Raw genomic sequence first — 21604 nt, 5'->3', positions numbered from 1 at the left:
AATAAATTTCCTCGAGAAGGCTATACCAGGGAAAGCTTTCCTAGGCACCAATTAAATTCATTCCGTGAGAATACGCGGAATTCATGTCTTTAACTGAGATTTCTTTCGAATCATTGATCGGTATTGATGATCGAAGTATCCGCAATGTTTTGATGCATTAGTCGGTCACACATCGATGCAGTTTGATGGCACCTGGACAACGCTTTATCCATGCAGTGTATCTATCTAAATTGTTCAGAGGTAGACGCGATTGCAGTGACAGTACCTACTTGATGCTAATTGCGGATTTTTACCCGACTACGGCAAAACCAAAAGGAAGGGTTATGATTCAGTCTATGTATGTAGGTTTGTATTTATGTGTGTTCAACCGTAGAGTCTAAGCTACTGAGCCAATTTTGATGAATAAGGTGTCAATCGATTCGTTATTATGGTCCGGGAGACATAGGCTACATTTTATACGAAAAACGGCATGACGAATGTTATATCCAAAAAAGTGGGGGGGGGGGGGGGGTCCTAAAACTTGTTTTTTTTTGCTATTGTATCGTATGGGATATAAAATAAAAGAGAAAAAAAATTGAGTTGATAAATATAAATATAGTATAATGTTCAGATATACTGAGCGACAGAAAAAGAATTTTATACTACATATTATATCTATCGCATTTTTTTATAATTCATTATAGGTAAGCACTTGACCACAATCACGTGATGGATACCGATGGTGTGGTCTTAGATGGGGACGCGTTTACCTAGAATATGCCTATTCACCTTGTTTTAAAGAAACCTACCCGGATTGTAATTACTGAACTAAACATTAAACTATTAACTATGTTAAACTATTATAATTAAACTATTTATTGTGTTTGTTTTCGTCATCTCTCGCTCCTAAATCTTTCCCGTAGAGAACTAAGGATCCATAGCTATAAAGAAAGTAGGATTTGCAACGGGGAAACAGAAACAGCCGGGCTCAGAAGACTTCGAGCGTCACCTGAGCTGCTCGAGAGCGGGGCTTCTTCGGTCCTGGTGATTTATGGGCGCGGATCCGGACCGGTAATGAAATTGCACCCCCTCGCCTCCCCCCTCACTTCCCCGCCGGTGCGCCGAAGCCATTCTAGAAATTACTACGCAACACTGCAACATTGAGTTACCTAGAGACCATAGAGATGCAGATCTCAATCATCTCACTCCATGACTCATGACATTTTTAAAATTGATAGCGGCAATCACATCGATGAGAGATGAGAAGAACATATTTTTTACTGCGATCCTATAATTTCATGATTTTTATGCGTACAGGATCAGCCGGGCTGTACATGCGCGAAAATGCAGCCAGTGTTTTGACTCCATTCCACGCAGCCATCATTTGTTCAGTAATTAAACTTAAAGCCATCCTGTTTTAAGTTTTCATTGTCAATTAAAAAAAATATGACGCAAATATTTCCAACGAAAAACATTGTGCTATGATGTGATGAATGTGTGTGTGTGTGTGTGATATGATACTTTATGGTGTACAATTAGTAAATGTAAGTGCTCTGATTCATTGTTTCCAGTCTGTCTGTCTGCCCCACTGCATCCGTTTGATTGATTTTTACGAACTTTGATACTCCTGAGATAGCTAGAATACCTATTTTTTTATTCAGGAAAATCAAAAACTTCCCACAGGATTTAAAAAAAACCTAAATCCACGCGTAGCTATCGTATTCTAGATGTTAAAATTTATTCATTTTGAAAAAAAATCTAGTGAAATCATAAAACTCTAATGTTCTTCTCATCCACCAATCAGGTAGAAGGCGTTTTGTGGGACATCACTCCCTCTAGTGTACATCACCTCTCTGCCATGCAGCGACACCGGAGGTTAGCAGCTCTTCTATAACATCTTATGCTAATGTTTATTTTTTACATCAATCACAATGATAAAAGGTCCAACTCCCGTTATTGAGGCGTCAAACGGGACCAGTTTAATTGCTTTCGTAGAATCGGCGTGCCTTTTGAGAAGCTCTCTTTGTCTACGCAATGAAAAATTTATTGCTCTCGCTGGAAAATTTTAATTGAAAACTCCACAGCTACGCGCGTAGCGTAGTCCAATTGTCTGCGCTATAGGGGTGAAAATTTCACAGGTGGCATGTGAAAAATCATATGAATAGTGATGAAATGTAGCACCTGCTACATTTTCTTTAAGTATACTGTTAAAAATACACACAGTGGAATCTCAGTTTACTTCCCACGTTAATCTATCATCGATCCGAAAAAGTAAAAGAAGATTGCAAGCCAGTATGGACATGGACGCAACGTCCTGTTCAGCTGCTCACTGGGCGAGGTCATAAGGGCCACAACGTTTTGTTAAGTTTTAAATAACGTAGGTTATTTAAGTTTAAGTCAGTTAGTTGTACATAGTAAAAAGTATATAATAATAAGTAGATATAAATAATTTAAGTTAACTTAGCTATCGCATTAGGTTAGCCTGTAATGATGGTTTTAAGTAGTCAAATAAATAAATAAAAAACTACAGATTTCTGTAATAAACGTTATTAAGTTATTAAATGCGAACACTGAACGCAGGCATTCATTACGAACTCAATGCCTTTAAAATTTCACGTGTGAAATTTTGTATAGAAAATGGAAATGAAAAGTAGCAGTCATTTCCATCCCTTGTGGACAGCCATTCATTGCGTGAATCCAACTTTGCGTATGCTGGAGTAAAAACAGCTATTAGGCTCCGTAATGATTTCAGTGCCCCGAAACTTTCTTGGTAGGTATTCGAATTCGCCAGTAGTATATTGTTCGTTTAAAGTTTTTGATCTAAATATCTCTTATCTACTTTGGGTAATACAGATTTCATTCGTTTTGATATTCATTGTTTGGTAAACTTTTATCAGCCAGGATTTCATCTCTTATTAGGATCTACAAAATATTAATCTTCACAATAAAAAAAAACTACATATTTATAAGGACACCTTTTGATTAGATCAGACATCGGTATTAGATTTTTTTTATTTTTGCAATTTTTTACATTTTTTCAAGTATTGATTCAAGTTACTGTTAAGAGTGAACAACTATGAAACTCTAATCGTCGTCTAATTATACTAACACCTGATAACTATAGTTTTTTTAAAAAAAAAACCTCATAATAATCGAAAACACATCCGGTTGCACAAGAAAGATAGCTTGGTTTAGAAAGCCATCCTGGTTAAAATCCGGGACTATACTAGGAACGAAGAAATCAAAAGATGTCTTACGAGTAGAAAGAGTTTAACGAAGGCTTCATTAGCTGAGGCCCTGGTATGGAAGGCATGCGACTTACCGTTAGGTGCTGAAAGAGCCACGCTCTGAGGATGTTGGTGGCGACCTTGGGGAAGATTCCTCGCTTCTTCTGGTTCTTCTTCCCGTTCGTGTCGTCATCCTCTTCGCCCGTGCCCTCGCCGGACCCGATGCTTGCGTTGCTGGCGTCGCCTGGAACAAGAATTATATTTTTAGGGTTCCGTACCTCAAGGGAAATAACTCAAAATTTAAAAAACCCCCGACTCAAAAATCTCTATAAGAAAACTAGAAAAGAGCTAATGACTTTAAAATGGCTATTTCGGAACAGATTTTCTTCGACTATAGCTAAGAACACTCTCGATCATGCCATCTTTCAAACAAAAGAAACTAAATTAACGCCACAGACGGATACACAGATACACAGATAGTATACACGTCAAACTTGTAACACCTCTCTTTTTGGGTCGGGGGTTAAAAAGGAACCCTTATAGGATCACTTTGGTGTCTGTCTGTCCGCCTGTCCATCAGTCGTGTTTGACAAAAACACGCTTACTTTCTGTTGACCTAAAATCATGAAATGTAAAGGTAGGTGGGCCTTATAGCGCAAGTAAAGGAGAAAATCCAAAAACCGTGAATTAGTAGTTACATCATTTACTTGCAGTGTTCTACATAACAGTGTTAGGGATGTATAATGTATATCTTGTACGGGACCCTTTACGAGTATGGAATACCCGGTTTTTTGACGAGGCAAAGCTTTTCAAGCTTTTTTTGACCTGCAGATTTTTTTACAAGCATTTATTTTTAATTCGGTTCTATGATACAGCAGTCTCCGAATCAGAAAAGAATTTATCTAGAAGATAGAGATTATATTCATTGCACAACAATGAGATATCAGTTAGTACAGCAACCGAAAGACTTTCTAACATAGAAAAACGGAACCAGCTCATATTCATACGATCAGTGTCGTATTGAGAGTTAGTTAACAAGGGTACAACAAGTGTAAATCAAAAATTTATAACACCCCCGACAAGTGAAGGTTACAGTAACTAGAAAAGAGCTGATAACTTTCAAACGGCTGAACCGATTTACTTGGATTATAGCTAAGAACACTCTCGATCAAGCCACCTTTCAAACAAAAAAACTAAATTAAAATCGGTTCATTAGTTTAGGAGCTACGGTGCCACAGACAGATACACAGATACACACGTCAAACTTATAACACCCCTCTTTTTGGGTCGGGGTTAAAATAAAAGAAAGATAAATAAAACAAATCATTCTGTTTATTAGAAACAAGGAGTACAGAAGCAATCGGTTTTTTTATTTTCCAGGAGTAGAGAAATAAGAAGGAGCTCACACCCCGCTCGGTGCTGATTCGATTTGTTCCTGTCCCGATGAATATTTGATGCGGCTCAGTGCACACTAATTTGTTTATCGTGTTAGCCTTTGTTGCTTACACGTAGTCGTAGCGTTTTCAAAGTGAATTTCACGTTAATTATTCAGTAGAGCGGACGCCTACACGCGATCAAGAAACGCTCCGTTCTCCAATGCTTTAAGATGAAAATCCGCGAAAAAATTTTTATTTTGCTCGGCTCCTGAGCCCTCAGAGTAACCTTTTAACTTCCAAAGGTTTCTCAATTACATTATCATCTTACGAATTCCACAATTGACAGTCAAAAAGTGTACAATGGAACCCGTGTGTGATGAAAATAAAACAACAAAAAAAAAGATTCCGATTAATTGAGAACTTCCTCCTTTTTTCGAAGTCGGTTAAAAAACCATATTTTTCAAAAATGGAGTTTATAAATTCGGCCCGTTCTTCATCGTATGCACTATGCAGTCTGTTACAGTGTTTGGAATATTTAACTCTTTTATAAGTACTATTAATTTCATTCAATGGTATTTACTATTACAAAAGAAAAGAAGAAAAACACAAAAACAAGAGATTATAGCAGTATTATATTTCCAAACAAATATAAAGCAATTCTACAGCTGAATAGAAACGTGGTGCCAGAGGTTATCGAAAATCTTACGAAAACCAGATCTGATAAAGTTAATCCAAATTCAACAATGGTATAATGTTACAAACAAAAAATGTTTGGTAATAGCCAATTTAATTAATCCTTTTTAACCCCCGACCCAAAAAGAGGAGTGTTATAAGTTTGACGTGTGTATCTGTGTATCTGTCTGTGGCATCGTAGCTCCTAAACTAATGAACCGATTTTAATTTAGTTTTTTTGTTTGAAAGGTGGCTTGATCGAGAGTGTTCTTAGCTATAATCCAAGAAAATCGGTTCAGCCGTTTGAAAGTTATCAGCTCTTTTCTATGTAGTTACTGTATCCTTCACTTGTCGGGGGTGTTATAAATTTTTAATTTACACTTGTATATCTGGGTTTTTTATTCATAGAACTATAAACTTGGGCCAAAATGCGACCAACATCAATAGTCTCTATCAATAATCGAGAGTAAGGCCTGGTATCCACCTAAGCTGAGAGGAGAGATGTGCTCAATTTTTTTCTCAAATTTTACAGCCTGCAATTTTTTCTCAAATTTTGTTCGGAATGCCTATCTACCTAGTGCATAGGTCAAAGTGAACTCTCTCAAATATCTAAAGAGCTATGAATAGTAAACTGTGCAGAGAAAATACTGTAAGAATAGTGAATCTCTTCGACAATTCATCTTAAAGATAACAAACTAAAGGAGTTAGGCTAATTTCCGCATGAATAAACCTCCGTGCAACGAAGCAGGCAGACATGTACCTATGACGCGACGCACCAAGAATTAATTAAGCGTATATACTCAAGATAGGAATCAGTGGTGTGGCAGGTGATTAAATAAATACTAGTCGGAGTTTCTAATTAATATGCCAGACGCAAGCCTGATAAGCGGAGTCGAGACATCTCTCGCGGTTCCTGCTCGCCTGCTGTTGCGATTAACACGTTGTTATAATGAGCTAGACGAATTTGTCTCGTCTATCTAGAAAGATGTACTTACTCTCAGAGATCTAGGACTCCTATGAGTTGATAGCCTGAGTGGGAATCGCTTTAATGAGAACCTAATCGTTTTGCTTTGCATTTGGTTTCCATTCAAATAGGTATAAACTTTATGAAAGCCCACTTGCGTAGGGTCAGTTTAACTGATTTAGATAAAGTTTTAGTTAAACTGAGATAGCTTAGATCCCGGGGACGGACATTTTACCCCGGAATTTTACCTACTTTTTATCCCGGAAAATCAAAGAGTTCTACGGGATTCCTAAAGACCCATCCGCTCAATCGCTTTGTATGGGTACCGATGTAGCTTGCGTCCATGTTATTGACATAGACAACTTTTTATCCCGGAAAACCAAACAGTTCCCACGGGATCTTCAAAAACCTACATCCATGCGGATGAAGCTGCGGGCTTCAGCTAGTTTTAAATAAAATTGAGGAATTAGCTATACATAAAATTGAACGTTGCAAAAGACAACAGTAAGATGATACTGCCAATTCCATTACATTAAGTTAATTTTCATTCTCTTGACTTTTCACACGAGTCCCCATGTGTTGTACACTCATTTGGGGGTGTATTAGTGCCCACGGGGGGAGTGCGTGTGTGTGCGTTGGCATAAGATGAATTAGGGGATTAGGCACTGCATCATGCAACTGCACTCTGATTTTGCACGCCGATAAGTGTGTACAGGGTGATTCAAGAAAAAATTCAAAATGTTTTTTTTTCTCTCTCGTCTGGCTTTACAAAAATTAGCCAATGTCAAGTTTGTAGTTATTTGTAACAAGTTAGTTAAACTATAGAAGTATGGACTCCGTCTGTGCCGGTGCTCGCCGATATACGCACGGCACCCCCTTAGAGCGCTTTCCAGTCAGTTTTAACAAAAAAAAAAACACTCCAAAAAGACAGAGCACGCCCGCCAGCTAACACCAACACAGAGGAAGTCCAAAATGTTTTTATTCAATTAAACTTTTACAAGTGCTTTTGAATCGTCAAAAAAAATCTACCACTGGTTCGGAATGCCGTTCCTATCGAGAAGAACCAGCAAGAAACTCGGCGGTTGCTCTTTTCAAGTAAGTACATATTCATTTTAAAATAATATGCCGTTCGTTTACAATAATATTCGTTCTGGATAAGCAATTTTTGAAGTGAAGATTTTTTTTTACGGGTGTTCAAGCCATGGTGGGGATCTTCCCTGTGATACAAGCTTGCCCCCTTTTCCAAGTTTTTTTTTTTATATCTTTAATTTACGGAGTTTTTCCTTTAGGAACATGTCACTCCGTGAGGCAACTACATTTATTAAACTACCTACATTCGTAAGGCTTTCTTGTACAACTGTAACATAGCCGTAGCCTCATCCGATAGGGGTTGGGATAGGGCGCCGTTACAGCCGCCAATCTGGCGAAGCATGGGAAATCATGTAATACCGCCCATCTCTTTTTCTAGTAAGAAATTGAGGTTCTAGTTAGAGTTTACACTTACATGCAAAAATCTCAAGTTTCTAAACTCCAAGGGTTTCTTATTAGAATGAGAACGGGTTTAGCCATGGTCTATTGGGGATTAGCAGGCTACACACTTTTGAGACTATTAGGTAAGTACTGAAAACTCTCAGCTATACAGGTTTCCTCACGAGTTTTTCTTGAAAGTTAGTGGTGTCATTAACTTCAGACTGGCTCATTGAATGAGAAGGGGTCAGCCATAGTCTAACCACGCTGGCCAAGTGTAGATTAGCAGACTTTTCACTCCTTTGAGAACATTATGGAGAAAGCTCATTTTTTATTATATAGGTATAATTATAATAAAGTATAAGATAAAATATATGTAAATATTTCGTTTAATAGCTTAGTATAAATAGATTTACTAATAGATTTTTTCTACAATTCCAATTACATCAACTTATACGGACATGGCCATTCATACCTCATTCATCAAGTCCATTCATATTTATTCCATTAAGAATACATTAGTAATTTATGAAGTACTCTGTTACACCTGACAATATTATATGTTAATTTCTACCTCGTATAGCTTACACAATTACTTAGGAAGTAATTTATTACTGTACCCTAAAGTGTAAATACAAATTTTAATGGACCTTCGATCTAATCAAGTCAGATTAAGGTGATAGATATGAAATAACAAATCACCAAGGAAGTTTATAGACATGGTCAAAATATTATTTGCAACATCATAGAAATGATAGCAATCTTCGCTTATCAAAGAACCTCAAAGGTGATCTTGTGTGAAATCCTTGGGTTATATGGCATTATTTTTGCAAGAACTATAGGTGTTGATTTTATCTATAGTACCAACATAAGAATTAAGAAATACTTTTTCAAATGGTGAACATAGAAAATATGGAACTATGATATACCCATTGCTCGTGAATTTAGTTTTTTAAAAATCCTATGGATCTCTTTGATTTCTCGGGATAAAAAGGAGCCCTCATCACTCTTCAGGTCTTTAATTACCACCTAGGAAGCTGAAATTTTGCAGAGATTACCTGACAAAAATGTGATGTGTGAACGAAAATAGAAAACGATTTTTCGAAATTCGTACAAGATAGACAATAAAAAGGATTTATATTTTCGTCGCGGGCGGCCGCTAACAGTAAAAGATTAAACCTATTAAAAGACTAAGTACCGATTTCACCAACGTCGAATGACGTTTTTTTATTATCTTTATTTTTAGAGATTATTCGGTGTAACCGAGGACTAAATTGGGTGTAATGACAGTGTTTGTATTGAGAACCTGCCAATAAGACTTATTTTACGTTGGCGAATACAGCCCTCATAGGCATATCTTTTTATTGTTGTCAATATCAAATCATTTTCGCATCACCCTGTATAACACAGCAGCGCAACGCCGAGGGGTAGCGGGTAATGGCGTAAGAGTAATTTTATTACTTTGCCCCCATTACCATCACAATGCAGGCTACCGGTCGGTACGCGGTACGCACGGGGTAGGCACGGGGTACTTGATGGGTATTCCGTCATTGTCATTGTCACTATCGATGTCGCTCTCGGCTTGAATATTTTATGTTTATAAGTTAACTAGTTGACCCGCTTGGAATCCACCGGGTGGAATTATTTCTGTTTTTTTAGGGTTCCACACCTCTCTCTGTCTGTCTGTCTGACTGTCTGTCCGTATGTAGTAGGTATCTGTCAAGAAAATCCATAAGGTACGTACTTACAAGTTATAGCACAAGTAAAGGAAAAAATTTGAAAACCGTGAATTTGTGGTTACTACATCACAAAAAAAAAATTAAAATCAAAATGTCTTCTTGAACATAATAGTTAATATTTTCAACTTTCAAAATGGGGCGACATAATCACGAAGTAATTAAATATAGATGTAGATAAAACAAACTTTCAAAATAAGATATACCAAGTGGGGTATTACATAAATGGGCTTTACCTGTAGGTACATTCTAAAACAGATTTGTATTTATTTTTATGCATAATAGTATTTGATTTATCGTGCAAAATGTCGGAAAAAATACCCGAGTACGGAACCCTCGGTGCACGAGTCTGACTCGCGCTTGGCCGGTTTTCTTAATTATGAGGCCCATGGTAAGCGACCGTGCCTCGGATCCATATGTCATCACTGGCAACACGCACTGTTCGAAGACTTGAGTTTTCAAGCATGAGATAGTAATAGATAGGAGTTAGGACCATCTAAATAACTACCATTGTACACTGACGTATATAACACGATGGGAAAACATAATAAAGCGTATCTTCCATGGGACTAAAACTGCTCATTAGAGCAAATCCATCCACGGTGTGGTGTTTGCTCCCATGGCGTTTGTAAGCCGATTGCCGCAACCCGACACCGAACCCGCGACCCCTGTGCGAAAGCGCAGACCACCAAACTTGGGGTACGAACTGTTTGGTTACAAATACATGGGGTTGGAATTTTAGGGTTGCGATTTTGGGAAAGTAAAACGATTTTTTTCGCTCAGTAGAGATCCAGTTTTGAGAAGAAGAGTCGTTCTGTGGTTGTATCGAATGTCATCCGATGGTTATAACTCCGCTATACCCAATTGTGGCCGAAATATTACAAAACTTACTGATCTTGAGAGGAGATCCGTGGTCAGTACTTACAATAGATTGAGATGATGCAGTGTGATTTGTATCTGTAATTTTTTTTTAAAGAATATTAGCCACGCTAATCATGACTCCCCTTTCCCCTCCAATTAAGCGTGAAGTTTGTGCCGGGAGTGTGTACGACAATAGTGCAACGGGTGGGGTTTGAACCACCGACCTTCCGGAATTCAGTCCGCTCCTCGACTGTTGAGCTATCGAGCTCAACGCTCAAGAGCTAAGGTTTCTTCGGAGGAATACTTCGTTATATTTTAGTTCTGTCAACTTGTATTTTTAACCCCCGATCCAAAAAGAGGGGTGTTATAAGTTTGACGTGTGTATCTGTGTATCTGTCTGTGGCATTGTAGCTCCTAAACTAATGAACCGATTTTAATTTACTTTTTTTTTGTTTGAAAGGTGGCTTTGATCGAGAGTGTTCTTAGCTATAATCCAAGAAAATCGGTTCAGCCGTTTGAATGTTATCAGCTCTTTTCTAGTTACCGGAACCTTCACTTGTCGGGGGTGTTATAAATTTTTAATTTACACTTGTTTCAGTACAAGTTAGACCAATTTAATATCAATACGTGCGTTTCGTAGATGTGTCTCAAGTTCAACGGCCGAATGCGACGCTCGACAACGTTTTAAGCGTGATTAACTGTCCCGAGATAACCATCTACGAAGACGTGTCAGTTCGTGGCGTGGACGAGATTCATATTTATCGCTATGCGCTGCTTATATTTATTTTTGGGTATTCCTCGTACCTACCTATTGGAGACTTCGAGTTCAAAATCTTTCAACTCAGACAGAGTAAACTAGAATGAGGAAAGTCTCGGTTCGATCCAGAATCGACATCTGTCAAATATCAAGCTAAGGGTGGCGTGAAATCAAAGATACCGATAGTTCCCGACAGGTCAAGATGGCAATCGGCATAAGGCGGCGGCGGGGGGGGGGGGGGGGTCCCCTGTCCCCGATGGCCCCGATTGCCATCTCGACCTGTCACTTACTATGGGCAAGGTTAAAGTGCTCGGTAAGATGTCGTATCGTTACCCTCAATGTTAGTGCAGTGCGCAAATGAGTGCAGGGCTATCAAGTTACGCCAATCAACTGAAAGCACGCGCCGCTAGTGATGGCCCAGCGTGGGAGCTATCGACACTTGGGAATTAGCATTTCTTCTTGGTCGCTATTCGATAATAATGTTTTTTTTTTCAGATACAACTTAGCCCTTGGCTGCAATCTCACTTGGTGGTAAGTGATGATGCAGTTTAAGATGGAAGCGGGCCAACCTGGAAGGGAAATGGCAGTTTTTATTAAACCCATATTCCTTTGGTTTCTACATGGCATCGTACCGGCTAAATCGCTTGGCTTTGCCGGTAGGGTGGTCACTAACCACGGTCGAAGCCTCCCTAATGCTAAATCAAACCCTAAAAAGCTTTGAAAGTCTGGTAGATATAGTTTAGAAGGATAAAGTACTCGGTAAGATGTCGTATCGTTGCCCTCAATGTTAGTGCAGCAAGCAAATGAGTGCAGGGCTATCAAGCTATCGATGATAGGGAATTAGCATGTCTTCTTGGTCGCTTGTAGATAATAATGTGCATTGCAAGCCTGCTTGATCACTTTGATGTTCGTGGCCTAAGGCCGTGTCCCTATTTTATTTGTAAATTTCTAATAGATTTACATATTCAAATAAAATTTACATATTCGAATAATTAGGTACTTATAATTTTATTCATTTAAAATATGAAAATATTTTTTCCAGTTACAAAAGTTGCTTGCAAATATTGCTTAATAGACGACTTCGTGTACGCGGATTTCGATTTTTCATGTTCCCGCAGGATCTCGTTGATTTTCCAAGGTAAGATTTATTCCATTCCCATGTCATCCCATTTCTAAAGAAATCCTGGCTACTTATAGTATAATTTAATTAACCGAAAAGGTATCCGAAATATGAACTGTTAGTATTTTTTAACCCCCGACCCAAAAAGAGGGGTGTTATAAGTTTGACGTGTGTATCTGTGTATCGGTGTATCTGTGTATCTGTGTATCTGTCTGTGGCATCGTAGCTCCTAAACTAATGAACCGATTTTAATTTAGTTTTTTTTTGTGTGAAAGGTGGCTTGATCAAGAGTGTTCTTAGCTATAATCCAAGAAAATCGGTTCAGCCGTTTGAAAGTTATCAGCTCTTTTCTAGTTTCTGTAACCTTCACTTGTCGGGGGTGTTATAAATTTTTAATTTACACTTGTAATTAAACCTAAGTGTCTCATAGCAGATTTTGTCAGCAAATCATTATTATATCGATAGATAGCACGACGAATATATTCATCCGAAATATAACATCGATACATGTAATCCGCAATCCCTATAAAGCGACAAGCAGGGTGTCGTAATACGCTCAGCGTTTGATGGATTGGCTTCTTCGGCCTGCTATTTGCAAACACCCTCATCTGGACTAAGGGGGAAGGGCCTAATTAAAATTGGCACCCGAACTGGAAGTTCTATCGCCAATACCCATTAAAATCTTCAAAAACCTTATACGCATAACAATAAAGGTGATATTGCATTGCAATTGTTGTTTTTATTAAACCGTCTACAGATTTTGCGACTTTGGCTGGGTTTCAATCAGTAAAAAATTACAGCCGAGTTGGGGGGACAAAACAAACTTATATAACTCATTGGAAATCTGGTGGAAATTTTCATAATGGGCAACAATATTATTATTAAAATAAGCTATCCAGACAATCATTATGCAAAAAGTTTGCTGCCGACTTTTGTTCGACATCTTAATTTTGAATTGAATGTTGGAATGTCTTTAAAAAGCGCTGCTGCTTGCACCGCTCCTGGAAGCTTATTAGGTGACGTAATGACGTGGCCGGGTGCGATCGGAATGTGTCACTGCGTCATCTAGTCCAATTCCATAACTAACCAACAATACATCATTACAGACTTCTATCTCTATCTATGATCTAGACAACCAACAACGAAAAAGTTCGCTGCCCAACTATCTATGTGTATTAAGATAAAGAAGGCGTATTGAAGTACACTAACTACACTTCTAACTTTAAATCTTAAATCCTTGCACTATCCTTAACATCGCTTCTAACACCAATTTCAGAATGATCGGAAATCTAAATTGTGTTGTAAGTTGGTACATCTATACAGGCTTAAAAAGAGTACCCTGCTTGCACCGCTCCTGGAAGCTTATTGGGTGACGTAATGACGTGGCCGGGTGCGATTGGAATGTGTCGGTACGGTCCTCTTATTGGAAATCTGGTGGAATTCCATAATGTCATTAATCCAGGCTGTCCCTTTGAGCGATTCTTATAATAATTACCGATTGGCTTCGAATTTTTGAGCGGTCGGTGCTATTTTTGGGACATTTTTTTAGAAGTTGGTTGATTAGGACGACAAAATTTCTTTTTGAGCGACTTATTTTTATTCCGATAAGAATTCTCCTAAGTTGTGGAACAAATAAGACTCAAAATCTGTTTGCATTATGTTCAAATTGTTCGAAATACAACATAATAGTTTGCAATTTTAATAGAAAGGAACATGTTCAAATACGCTTGCTGGTTCTTAGTTTTTGTAGTACAAGATTTTTCAAAAAGTAGCTGAAAATAGTTTGTATGTAAAGTAGACCCTTAGTAGACCTTGAAAAGACAGTCGACATTTCAAAAGAGCATGTAAAAATCATATAAGATATAAAATGAGCTATTCAAATACAAAGCCTAAGCATGATGCACTCAGATTTCATCACCTCTTTCCACCAGGTTACACCAACCATTGGCCGATATTACCATCCCCCACACAAACAGCACAGCACATTTCCCTCAGTCATCACACCGCGCCCACACAAAGGCTCTACGTGGAACGTAAACAATGGCACGCCCGTTTGTTTTTAATTACGGCCCCCGTTCGGAAATGGCGAGCCCGTGAAATTCACGTCAAATGTAGGTATATGCCGCCTGCTATACCTACTCTAGGTCTAGCTACCATGCTTAGTCACAATAACATTATAGGGCCGAAAGTGTGTGTGTGTGTCTGTGTGTGTGTGTTTGTGTGTGTGTGTGTTACACTTTCACGGAAAACTACTGGACGGATATGGCTGAAATTCGGAATGGAGATCATAATATTATATTATACTAGCAACCTGCCCGGCTTCGCACGGGTGCTTATCACAATTTTCGTTGAGATCTCATTTTTTTTTTAAATAAAATATAGCCTGTGTTACTCAGGAATAATGTATCTTTCTATACTGGTGAAATAATTTTCCAAATCGATTCAATACTTTCAGAGGTTATCCCCTACAAACAAACTTACAACCTTTACCTCAGATATATAGGTATACCCTGGATTACCACACAGGCTACTTTTTATCCTGGAAAATCAAAGAGTTCCCACGGTACTTTCAAAAAGCTAAATATACACGAAGTTCCGGGCATCACTATTGTCAACATATAATTAGCATAGCATTTACATGAATATAATTGTGGGCAACCAGTTAGGTATATTCCTATATTCTTAGGACACATTTTGTCAATGTAGTGGCTTTAAGTTAGGGATTAAATTAAGCATTCAGACGGTAGACGTTGTCGCCCGCTCTATATTTACGCGCGATACATCACTACCGAACGAGGTAGGCGTTCAGATGCATTTAGACATGTTTTTTTTGCTTCTCACTGAACAAATCTCGTACTAGGATTATGATCAGGCCAGATTTAGATTCGTTTTTTGATGATAAAGCGGGCTGTTTAGGGTTGCCATGTAAGTAACTCAAATCTCACGAAAATCCGGGATTTACAGATGCATTAAAAGATGGTTTTTTTTTGCCTCTCACTGAACTCTCGAACTAGGATTATGAACAGGCCCGTTTTAGATTTCTTTTTTAATAATATACTAAGCGGACTACTCAAACTGGCATTTTCCGAAAATCAGTGCAGTTTGTTTGCTCTACTCTTTTAAAATTAATGATTGCAAAAATGCAGTCCAATCTGAACGTGTTCACCCAAATGGGCTAATGGCATATTATGACAAACCCTATAGTCAAGAAAATATACCTAATAATAAGGGAGTTTCTTAGGGAAAAATAGCTTTATCACATGATGTATCTTAAAGAAATCATCTCTTACCTCTAAAATCTTTCCTTTTCAATTTTAGAGCCTATTACTTTGAGAGTATTGCAAAATTCTTGTACCTGTAAATATTAGACACCAAACCAGGATATGTGGAGGACGAATGAGTTACCTCTACCGAACATAAGAACACAGGCATAACAACACATAAATAAAGAGATTTTAGTTTCTAAAACTTGTTTATCCAAAACAGGCGTAAAACTAAACCGACATAACTCATAAAACGATTATAATTTTATTTGTTCAGGGACCTTTGAAATGGTTTATCTTTTCTAGCAGGCGTTTTGCCGGCCTATTTTATGCCCGAGTTGGGCAAAGGTCCACGTAGAACATAAATAAGCGCGCTCTTAATTAAGCCCCAGTAAACAAGTACCAGGAAAGCATAACAGCCGAGCAATTACTATTTGGCTAACGCGTTGGGACGGTAACGCTGACCGCACACCGCCGCACGCGACGCAAAACTTTCACGCACTGCGCAATCCACAAACAGAGCCGCAACGCATCCGCATTCTGCATTTCATTGGCGTATTTTAATGCGATCCATTAGACTAAATTAGTATTCATAGAAGGGCTATGTCAAACAAAACTTTATGAAGCCGTCAAAATAAATAGGACACTAGACACACGTCTCTAAACAAAAGCGAGTTGCAGCCCGCAAAAGAAATTATTCCTATTGGCCATCTTATGCATAGAATTACATAGTGATCGTTGACAAACAAACAACAACACAACAAACAAACAACAACAACAAACATCATATATCATCATATATATGATGTATATGATATACATCATGTATCATTTGTTGTAAAACAAATGATACAGTCATTAATTAATTCACAATGAACTGGTCATGCCTGTCGCATGTTAATAGCCAATAATGCTAACTTGTTCTGGAGTGGAGACCGCGTATCTACCTACCCATAAACGCAGTGTCTTATAACCTTCATCCACCTTCAAAAGTCCACCTTCAAAACCCAGCTCTTCGAAAGGTCTGGGTCCAGCAGGAATTAAAAAACAGTGTTGGTCACATTTCTATCATAAAAAATGCGTTAAATTTTGCACGTGCGGCTCTAACAGTGCGTACATTAGTATGCGATCAGGTTCAACGCGGTGAATTTATTCTCTTATTTATAATACACGCAAGGAGCGCGCACCAAAAACGCGCCAACATCAGTCCACCGCTAATCCACAGATTATTCGCGAAATGAGCGAGACTGCATTTAACGATGCGACGCGCGCGCACATACCTTAGTACGACTTCATCTCTCCAACGTTGATAGAACACTACAAACTAGAAACGTTTAAAATACTTTATCGAAACATGTCCAAAAAAGTCCAAGTAAAATTGAATTAGTTTTTCAAGTAGTTTTTTCAGTAATCATTTTAGTTCACGACACTTCTTCTTGGAGCGGTGGCGATAGAATTACAAGAATATGGATGAATTGAAGCCTGAAACTTCTGCATAATAGATTTCAACGTAGGGTTATTTAAGGCGCGGATCAACCAATGCAATGCTGTTCATGGACAGCGGTAATCACTTAACATCAAGTGATTTATATACCCAAAAAAATTGCTGAGTGTAAGTTCAGTTTGCGTCGACGTTATAGTGTTTCGATACTCGAACAACATCAACGTTCTCGAGATGTGCGAACCTGTACTAATCAGCAGTTATTTCAGACGAAATAAATAATCGCGAATACCTCCGCCCGTTTATGACGCCCTCTGCACTGACAGTAATATTTGTTTTTCACCTGATTTATTTAGCACCGCTAACTATCATAAAACGGCGTACAAAACGTTCGGTTTACGACCGGGGAGATAATCACCGACCGCTCAATTAGATGGGCGGACATTAGACGGACAATATGGCGTTTTCTAAATCAGTTCAATCCGTGCCCTTGAATTGACACCAGTTACCGTCTATTTACATATTCGCCTCGCGGCTCGCTGATCCTCGTGAGAAATGGTCGTGAAGTTGTTTTTTGTTGTGCATGATCTCGCCACTGCGCGGTGACTACGCGAATGCAAGATCAAACAGCAGACGAATGTGTGACTTCATCCGCATACGAATGTGTATATGCACCTTTACTATAACTACACGATGAATCTGACCAAGGCCACATTAAGCAAGAAAACTTCAATAGCTAGCAAACATAGCGAGCAAACGAGCAGATGGGACACCTGATGTTAAGTGATCACTGCTGCTCATGAAAATTTGCAGCACCAGAGGAACCGCAAATGCGTTTCAGGAATCCACTTAAATAACCCCATGTTGAAATAATATAGAATATCTTGAGTGAATAAATTTGATTTAATTTAATTAGTCCATCTATCTAATAATCGTAAAGTCCGAGATACTTCTGGCAAAATCCCCCATATTATTATTAGTTCCCACATTATTCGCAATAGTATTTGTGGAAATAGTGAATAGTTAAATAGTTGGCACGGATTAAAGTAACAACTTCATCCAATCACATTAAGCTGTCAATTGGTAATGGTTTGACACAGTTATCTGTCTTGTTTTCATTAGCAAATGGCGATCATGCAAATGTTTAATTGATAAACTTTATTTTAATGTATCGATGTCAGTATTTCAATAGTAACTGATAGGTAATTCGCTTACTCAGTGTCTAACACTGAGTGATAGCCACCGAAGTCGTTTGACATTGTTTGGGTCTACATTGCTGCTTTACTGGGTGTCATTAAAATATTCTTTATAGAAAACCTTCAGAAATATTTTTTTATAGAAAATCTTGATTTTATTTGTACAGAGCAAAACTAGTTGCTCTTATTCATTACATTTTATTATTATTCAAATTATTTATTAAATGTAAAAGTTACAGGACCAAAAAAAAATGCCGACTCGTCAGTGTCCGCTACACATTAATTATACCTACTAGGTACAAATAGAGATCTTTTTAAAAATCTCCGCACATAATCACGGCAGCCTATTAACACCGCATCATAATGAAGTACCTATAAAGATTTACTACCCATTAAAGCGTTTTAATAACGTTAAAACCCTCAATATGCGTACCGCGTGCAGCTCGATGGCGGTCGGCGCGCGGCAGTTTCGTCACGTTTTTATTCAAATAACAATTAGTTGCAGGCCGGAATGGCCGAGACCGACATCGAGTCGCGTTAGCAGCTATGTCCCTCTTCAACGACCTGTAACCGGCTCACTACTGAGCACGGGGCCTCCTGTCAGAATGAAAAGGGTTGGCGATAGTCCGACCTGGCTACGCTGGTCAAGTGCAGATTGGCAGACTACACACAGCTTTGAGAACATTATGGAAACTCTCAGACATGAAATTTTCCTCACGATATTTTTTCTTCATAATTAATTAATAGAAGCCTCGATAGCTCAACGGTTGAGGAGCGGACTGAATTTTGAAAGGTCGGCGGTTCAAACCCCACCCGTTGCACTATTGTCGTACCCACTCCTGGTACAAGCTTTACGCTTAATTGGAGGGGAAAGGGGAGTATTAGTCATGAGTAGCATGGCTAATATTCTTTTTTTTTTTAATTAAATTTTCACCATTGTTCAAAACGCACTAGCTAGAAAAGTTAGAAAAGAGGTGCTTATCGGGATCGAACCCCAACTACAAGGCCACGGCTATGCTCACGTACGAGTATTTAGTCGACGTAAGTTATTATAATGAAAATCACTCGCGATAGTTACGTTAAAATGCTATCACAGCTTACAACATATAGAAAAAATACTAAAATTAAACACTTAGAAGATCTCTATATTCAAACAATTTGGACTCATTACATTAATTCAGACATTTCCCGACGATCTTAAACGTCCCAAACGCAACCATCGCCATTAAAAATGACAGCGAGATTTCAAATGACAATTTAACCCTTACAAAAGGCACGTCTCCGCGATTACAACGCATTGAAAATTAGTTTAATATCTCGAATTGACGATTCCGTCCGGAACGGCCAATTAAGAGGGAATAACACTTGGAATGATCCGCCAGATAGGCAAGTTATGGGGTGCCTTTATAGACCATTAACTGCGGAGACGGCTCAAGAATATTTTGTACACGGCTCGGTCTTTTCGACCGTTTAACGAATGCGGATTTAGGATGTTGGTTGGTCTTTAGTATTTTCAAGTGTTTTATAAATTTCTTCATTGTATTCTGCATTGTTGAGGGTCGTTACCCATTTCCACTAATCACATAATGGTAGGCGTTTTCTTAGGACAGTAAAGGCGGTGGATGTAAACGCCAATTAAAAGAGAAAAACACTTGGAATGATCCGCCAGATAGAAGTTATGGGTGCCTTTTTAAATCATAAACTGTGGAGACGGCTCAAGAATATTTTGTACACGGCTTTTTAGAATTTTTTAAGCGTTTTACTACTTTTTATCCCGGAAAACCAGAGTTCTCGTAAGATTTTTATAATTATTAAGTAATTTAAATCCACGCGAACGAAGTTGCGCTTGCGAGCATCATCTTAGCAGTAATATAAAAAACATTACACTAATACACACAGCATGTTGAAGATAATCAACGAATATATTAATATGCATAATGACCTAAGTCGCGATGCCCTCGGGCCCGCACTTTCGCAAAGCCCCATGTCGCAAAACGCATATTAAGGGATTAGGAATTCCGCACCGAACGTTACGAAATGCGGAATCCCCCACAAACGTTCATCCGCGCATTGATTTCAATTTGAATTTTAATTGCGGAATATTATACAAAATTTCATTGCTTAATATTCACCCCGGGCGCTGATTTTTGCATATTTTTAATTAACTAGAGATGGGCGTTTTCTATTTTTATACCATTTTCATTTGGTGAAATTATGATTTCACATGTAATTTTTTCACGAAAGGCGGTTATTCAGTTTTCACACTTACCTACAATCGCTTGCAACATTAATTCAATAAGATGTTTTTCTGTTCCTAACACGCAGCGATGCGAGAGATTTTTAGCTTGGGTCGGTGACTGTCGCGAGAGAAATTTAAAAATAAGCGTTTGGCTGCAATAATACTTACTGACAAGTGATGATGCAGCCTAAGATGGAGTGCGCTTATCTAGAAGATGCCTATTCACGCTTGTATTGAAGTTGCCCATATTAAAATTGAAGAGGGAAACTGATACTGGAAGGGTGTTTCATATCCTAGCGCTTAGTAAGTAAGTAAGTAGCAAGTATTACACTTTGACTTACTTTAAGAATTATTGGACTTTTCCCGTGAAATGTCCATCTCTATTTTGAACGCTGTACGTTTGGTGGCGCATAAAAATTTGCTTCTTGATTTTTTACAGGCTTACTTCATGTAAGATAGCAAATGTTACATGTTATGAAAAGGTTCCCGTGATTTTTCACGTCACCTATGAGATGATTCATCTCTTTTCTTAACAGTTTCTTAACAGTAACAGTGGATAAAAACTTTGCTTCGTGATTTTTCACAGGCTACTTTCTGTAAGGTAGCAAGTGTTACATTATATGAAAAGGCTTTCCCGTTACCTATGGTCCAACTCTATTTTTAACCCTGTCCTTTCGGGAGCCGATAAAAATCGCATATATTAAGCAAGAGGGTCCGGATTGGGCGCGATACGCGGGGATTTCATTAAGGCAGATACGCTGATATGGTCCTACTTTATTGCTTAGGTGTCGCTGTGAAAAGCGGTTTTTGACGTCTCGCGGCATTAAATGGGTTCTTAGCTCTGTTTTATGTTACGTAAAGAGACTACATTTTGGGACCATTTTATTTTAGGTAGGTATTTATTTGGGGAAGTGGTGATGACCTTGTGGTTAGGACTTAGCGTCTGATTTGAAAGGTCTGGGGCTCTACACACCTCTAACTTTTCGGGGTTGTGTATGAAGAGTGAAGAGAAAAATCGTGAGGAATCCTGCATATCTGAGAGTTCTCCGTAATGTTTTCAAAGGTGTGTTAGGTCTACCAATTCGCACTTGTCCAGAGGTGGACTATGTCCTAAAATCTAAATCCTTCTCATTATGAAAGAAGATTTGTGGTAAAGGATGACAATTTAGTAAATTAAATTTTAATAATGATTACTTAGCTGATTATAATTACAATGTTATGATTTCTGTCAAATATTCACTAGTAGGTAAATTAGATACACCTGGCTTCGCTCTGGAATTTGTGGAAATCCAAATTATCATTTTTT

The 21604-nt window shown here is 38.3% G+C and overlaps 1 protein-coding gene and 1 long non-coding RNA gene across 4 annotated transcripts in view; one reads left to right on the top strand and one right to left on the bottom strand.

The window, feature by feature from the left end:
* LOC123875258 (homeobox protein homothorax) overlaps positions 1-21604 on the bottom strand; it is a 476104-nt gene that overhangs the window by 140225 nt on the left and 314275 nt on the right. For all 3 annotated transcript variants that reach the window (XM_045921002.1, XM_045921003.1, XM_045921004.1), the window contains exon 10: positions 3302-3450. In XM_045921002.1, the coding sequence (XP_045776958.1) occupies positions 3302-3450 (149 nt within the window). The remainder of the gene's footprint in view (positions 1-3301; positions 3451-21604) is intronic.
* LOC123875262 lies at positions 14468-18829 on the top strand. The gene is made up of 3 exons (XR_006798113.1): positions 14468-14616; positions 17098-17099; positions 18807-18829. It is a non-coding gene; the product is annotated as an uncharacterized LOC123875262 (long non-coding RNA).

This window comes from Maniola jurtina, chromosome 19, assembly GCF_905333055.1.
Source record: "Maniola jurtina chromosome 19, ilManJurt1.1, whole genome shotgun sequence".
NCBI lineage: Eukaryota > Metazoa > Arthropoda > Insecta > Lepidoptera > Nymphalidae > Maniola > Maniola jurtina.
The sequence above is the reverse complement of the archived record's forward strand: the minus strand, read 5'-3'. Positions and strand labels throughout refer to the sequence as shown.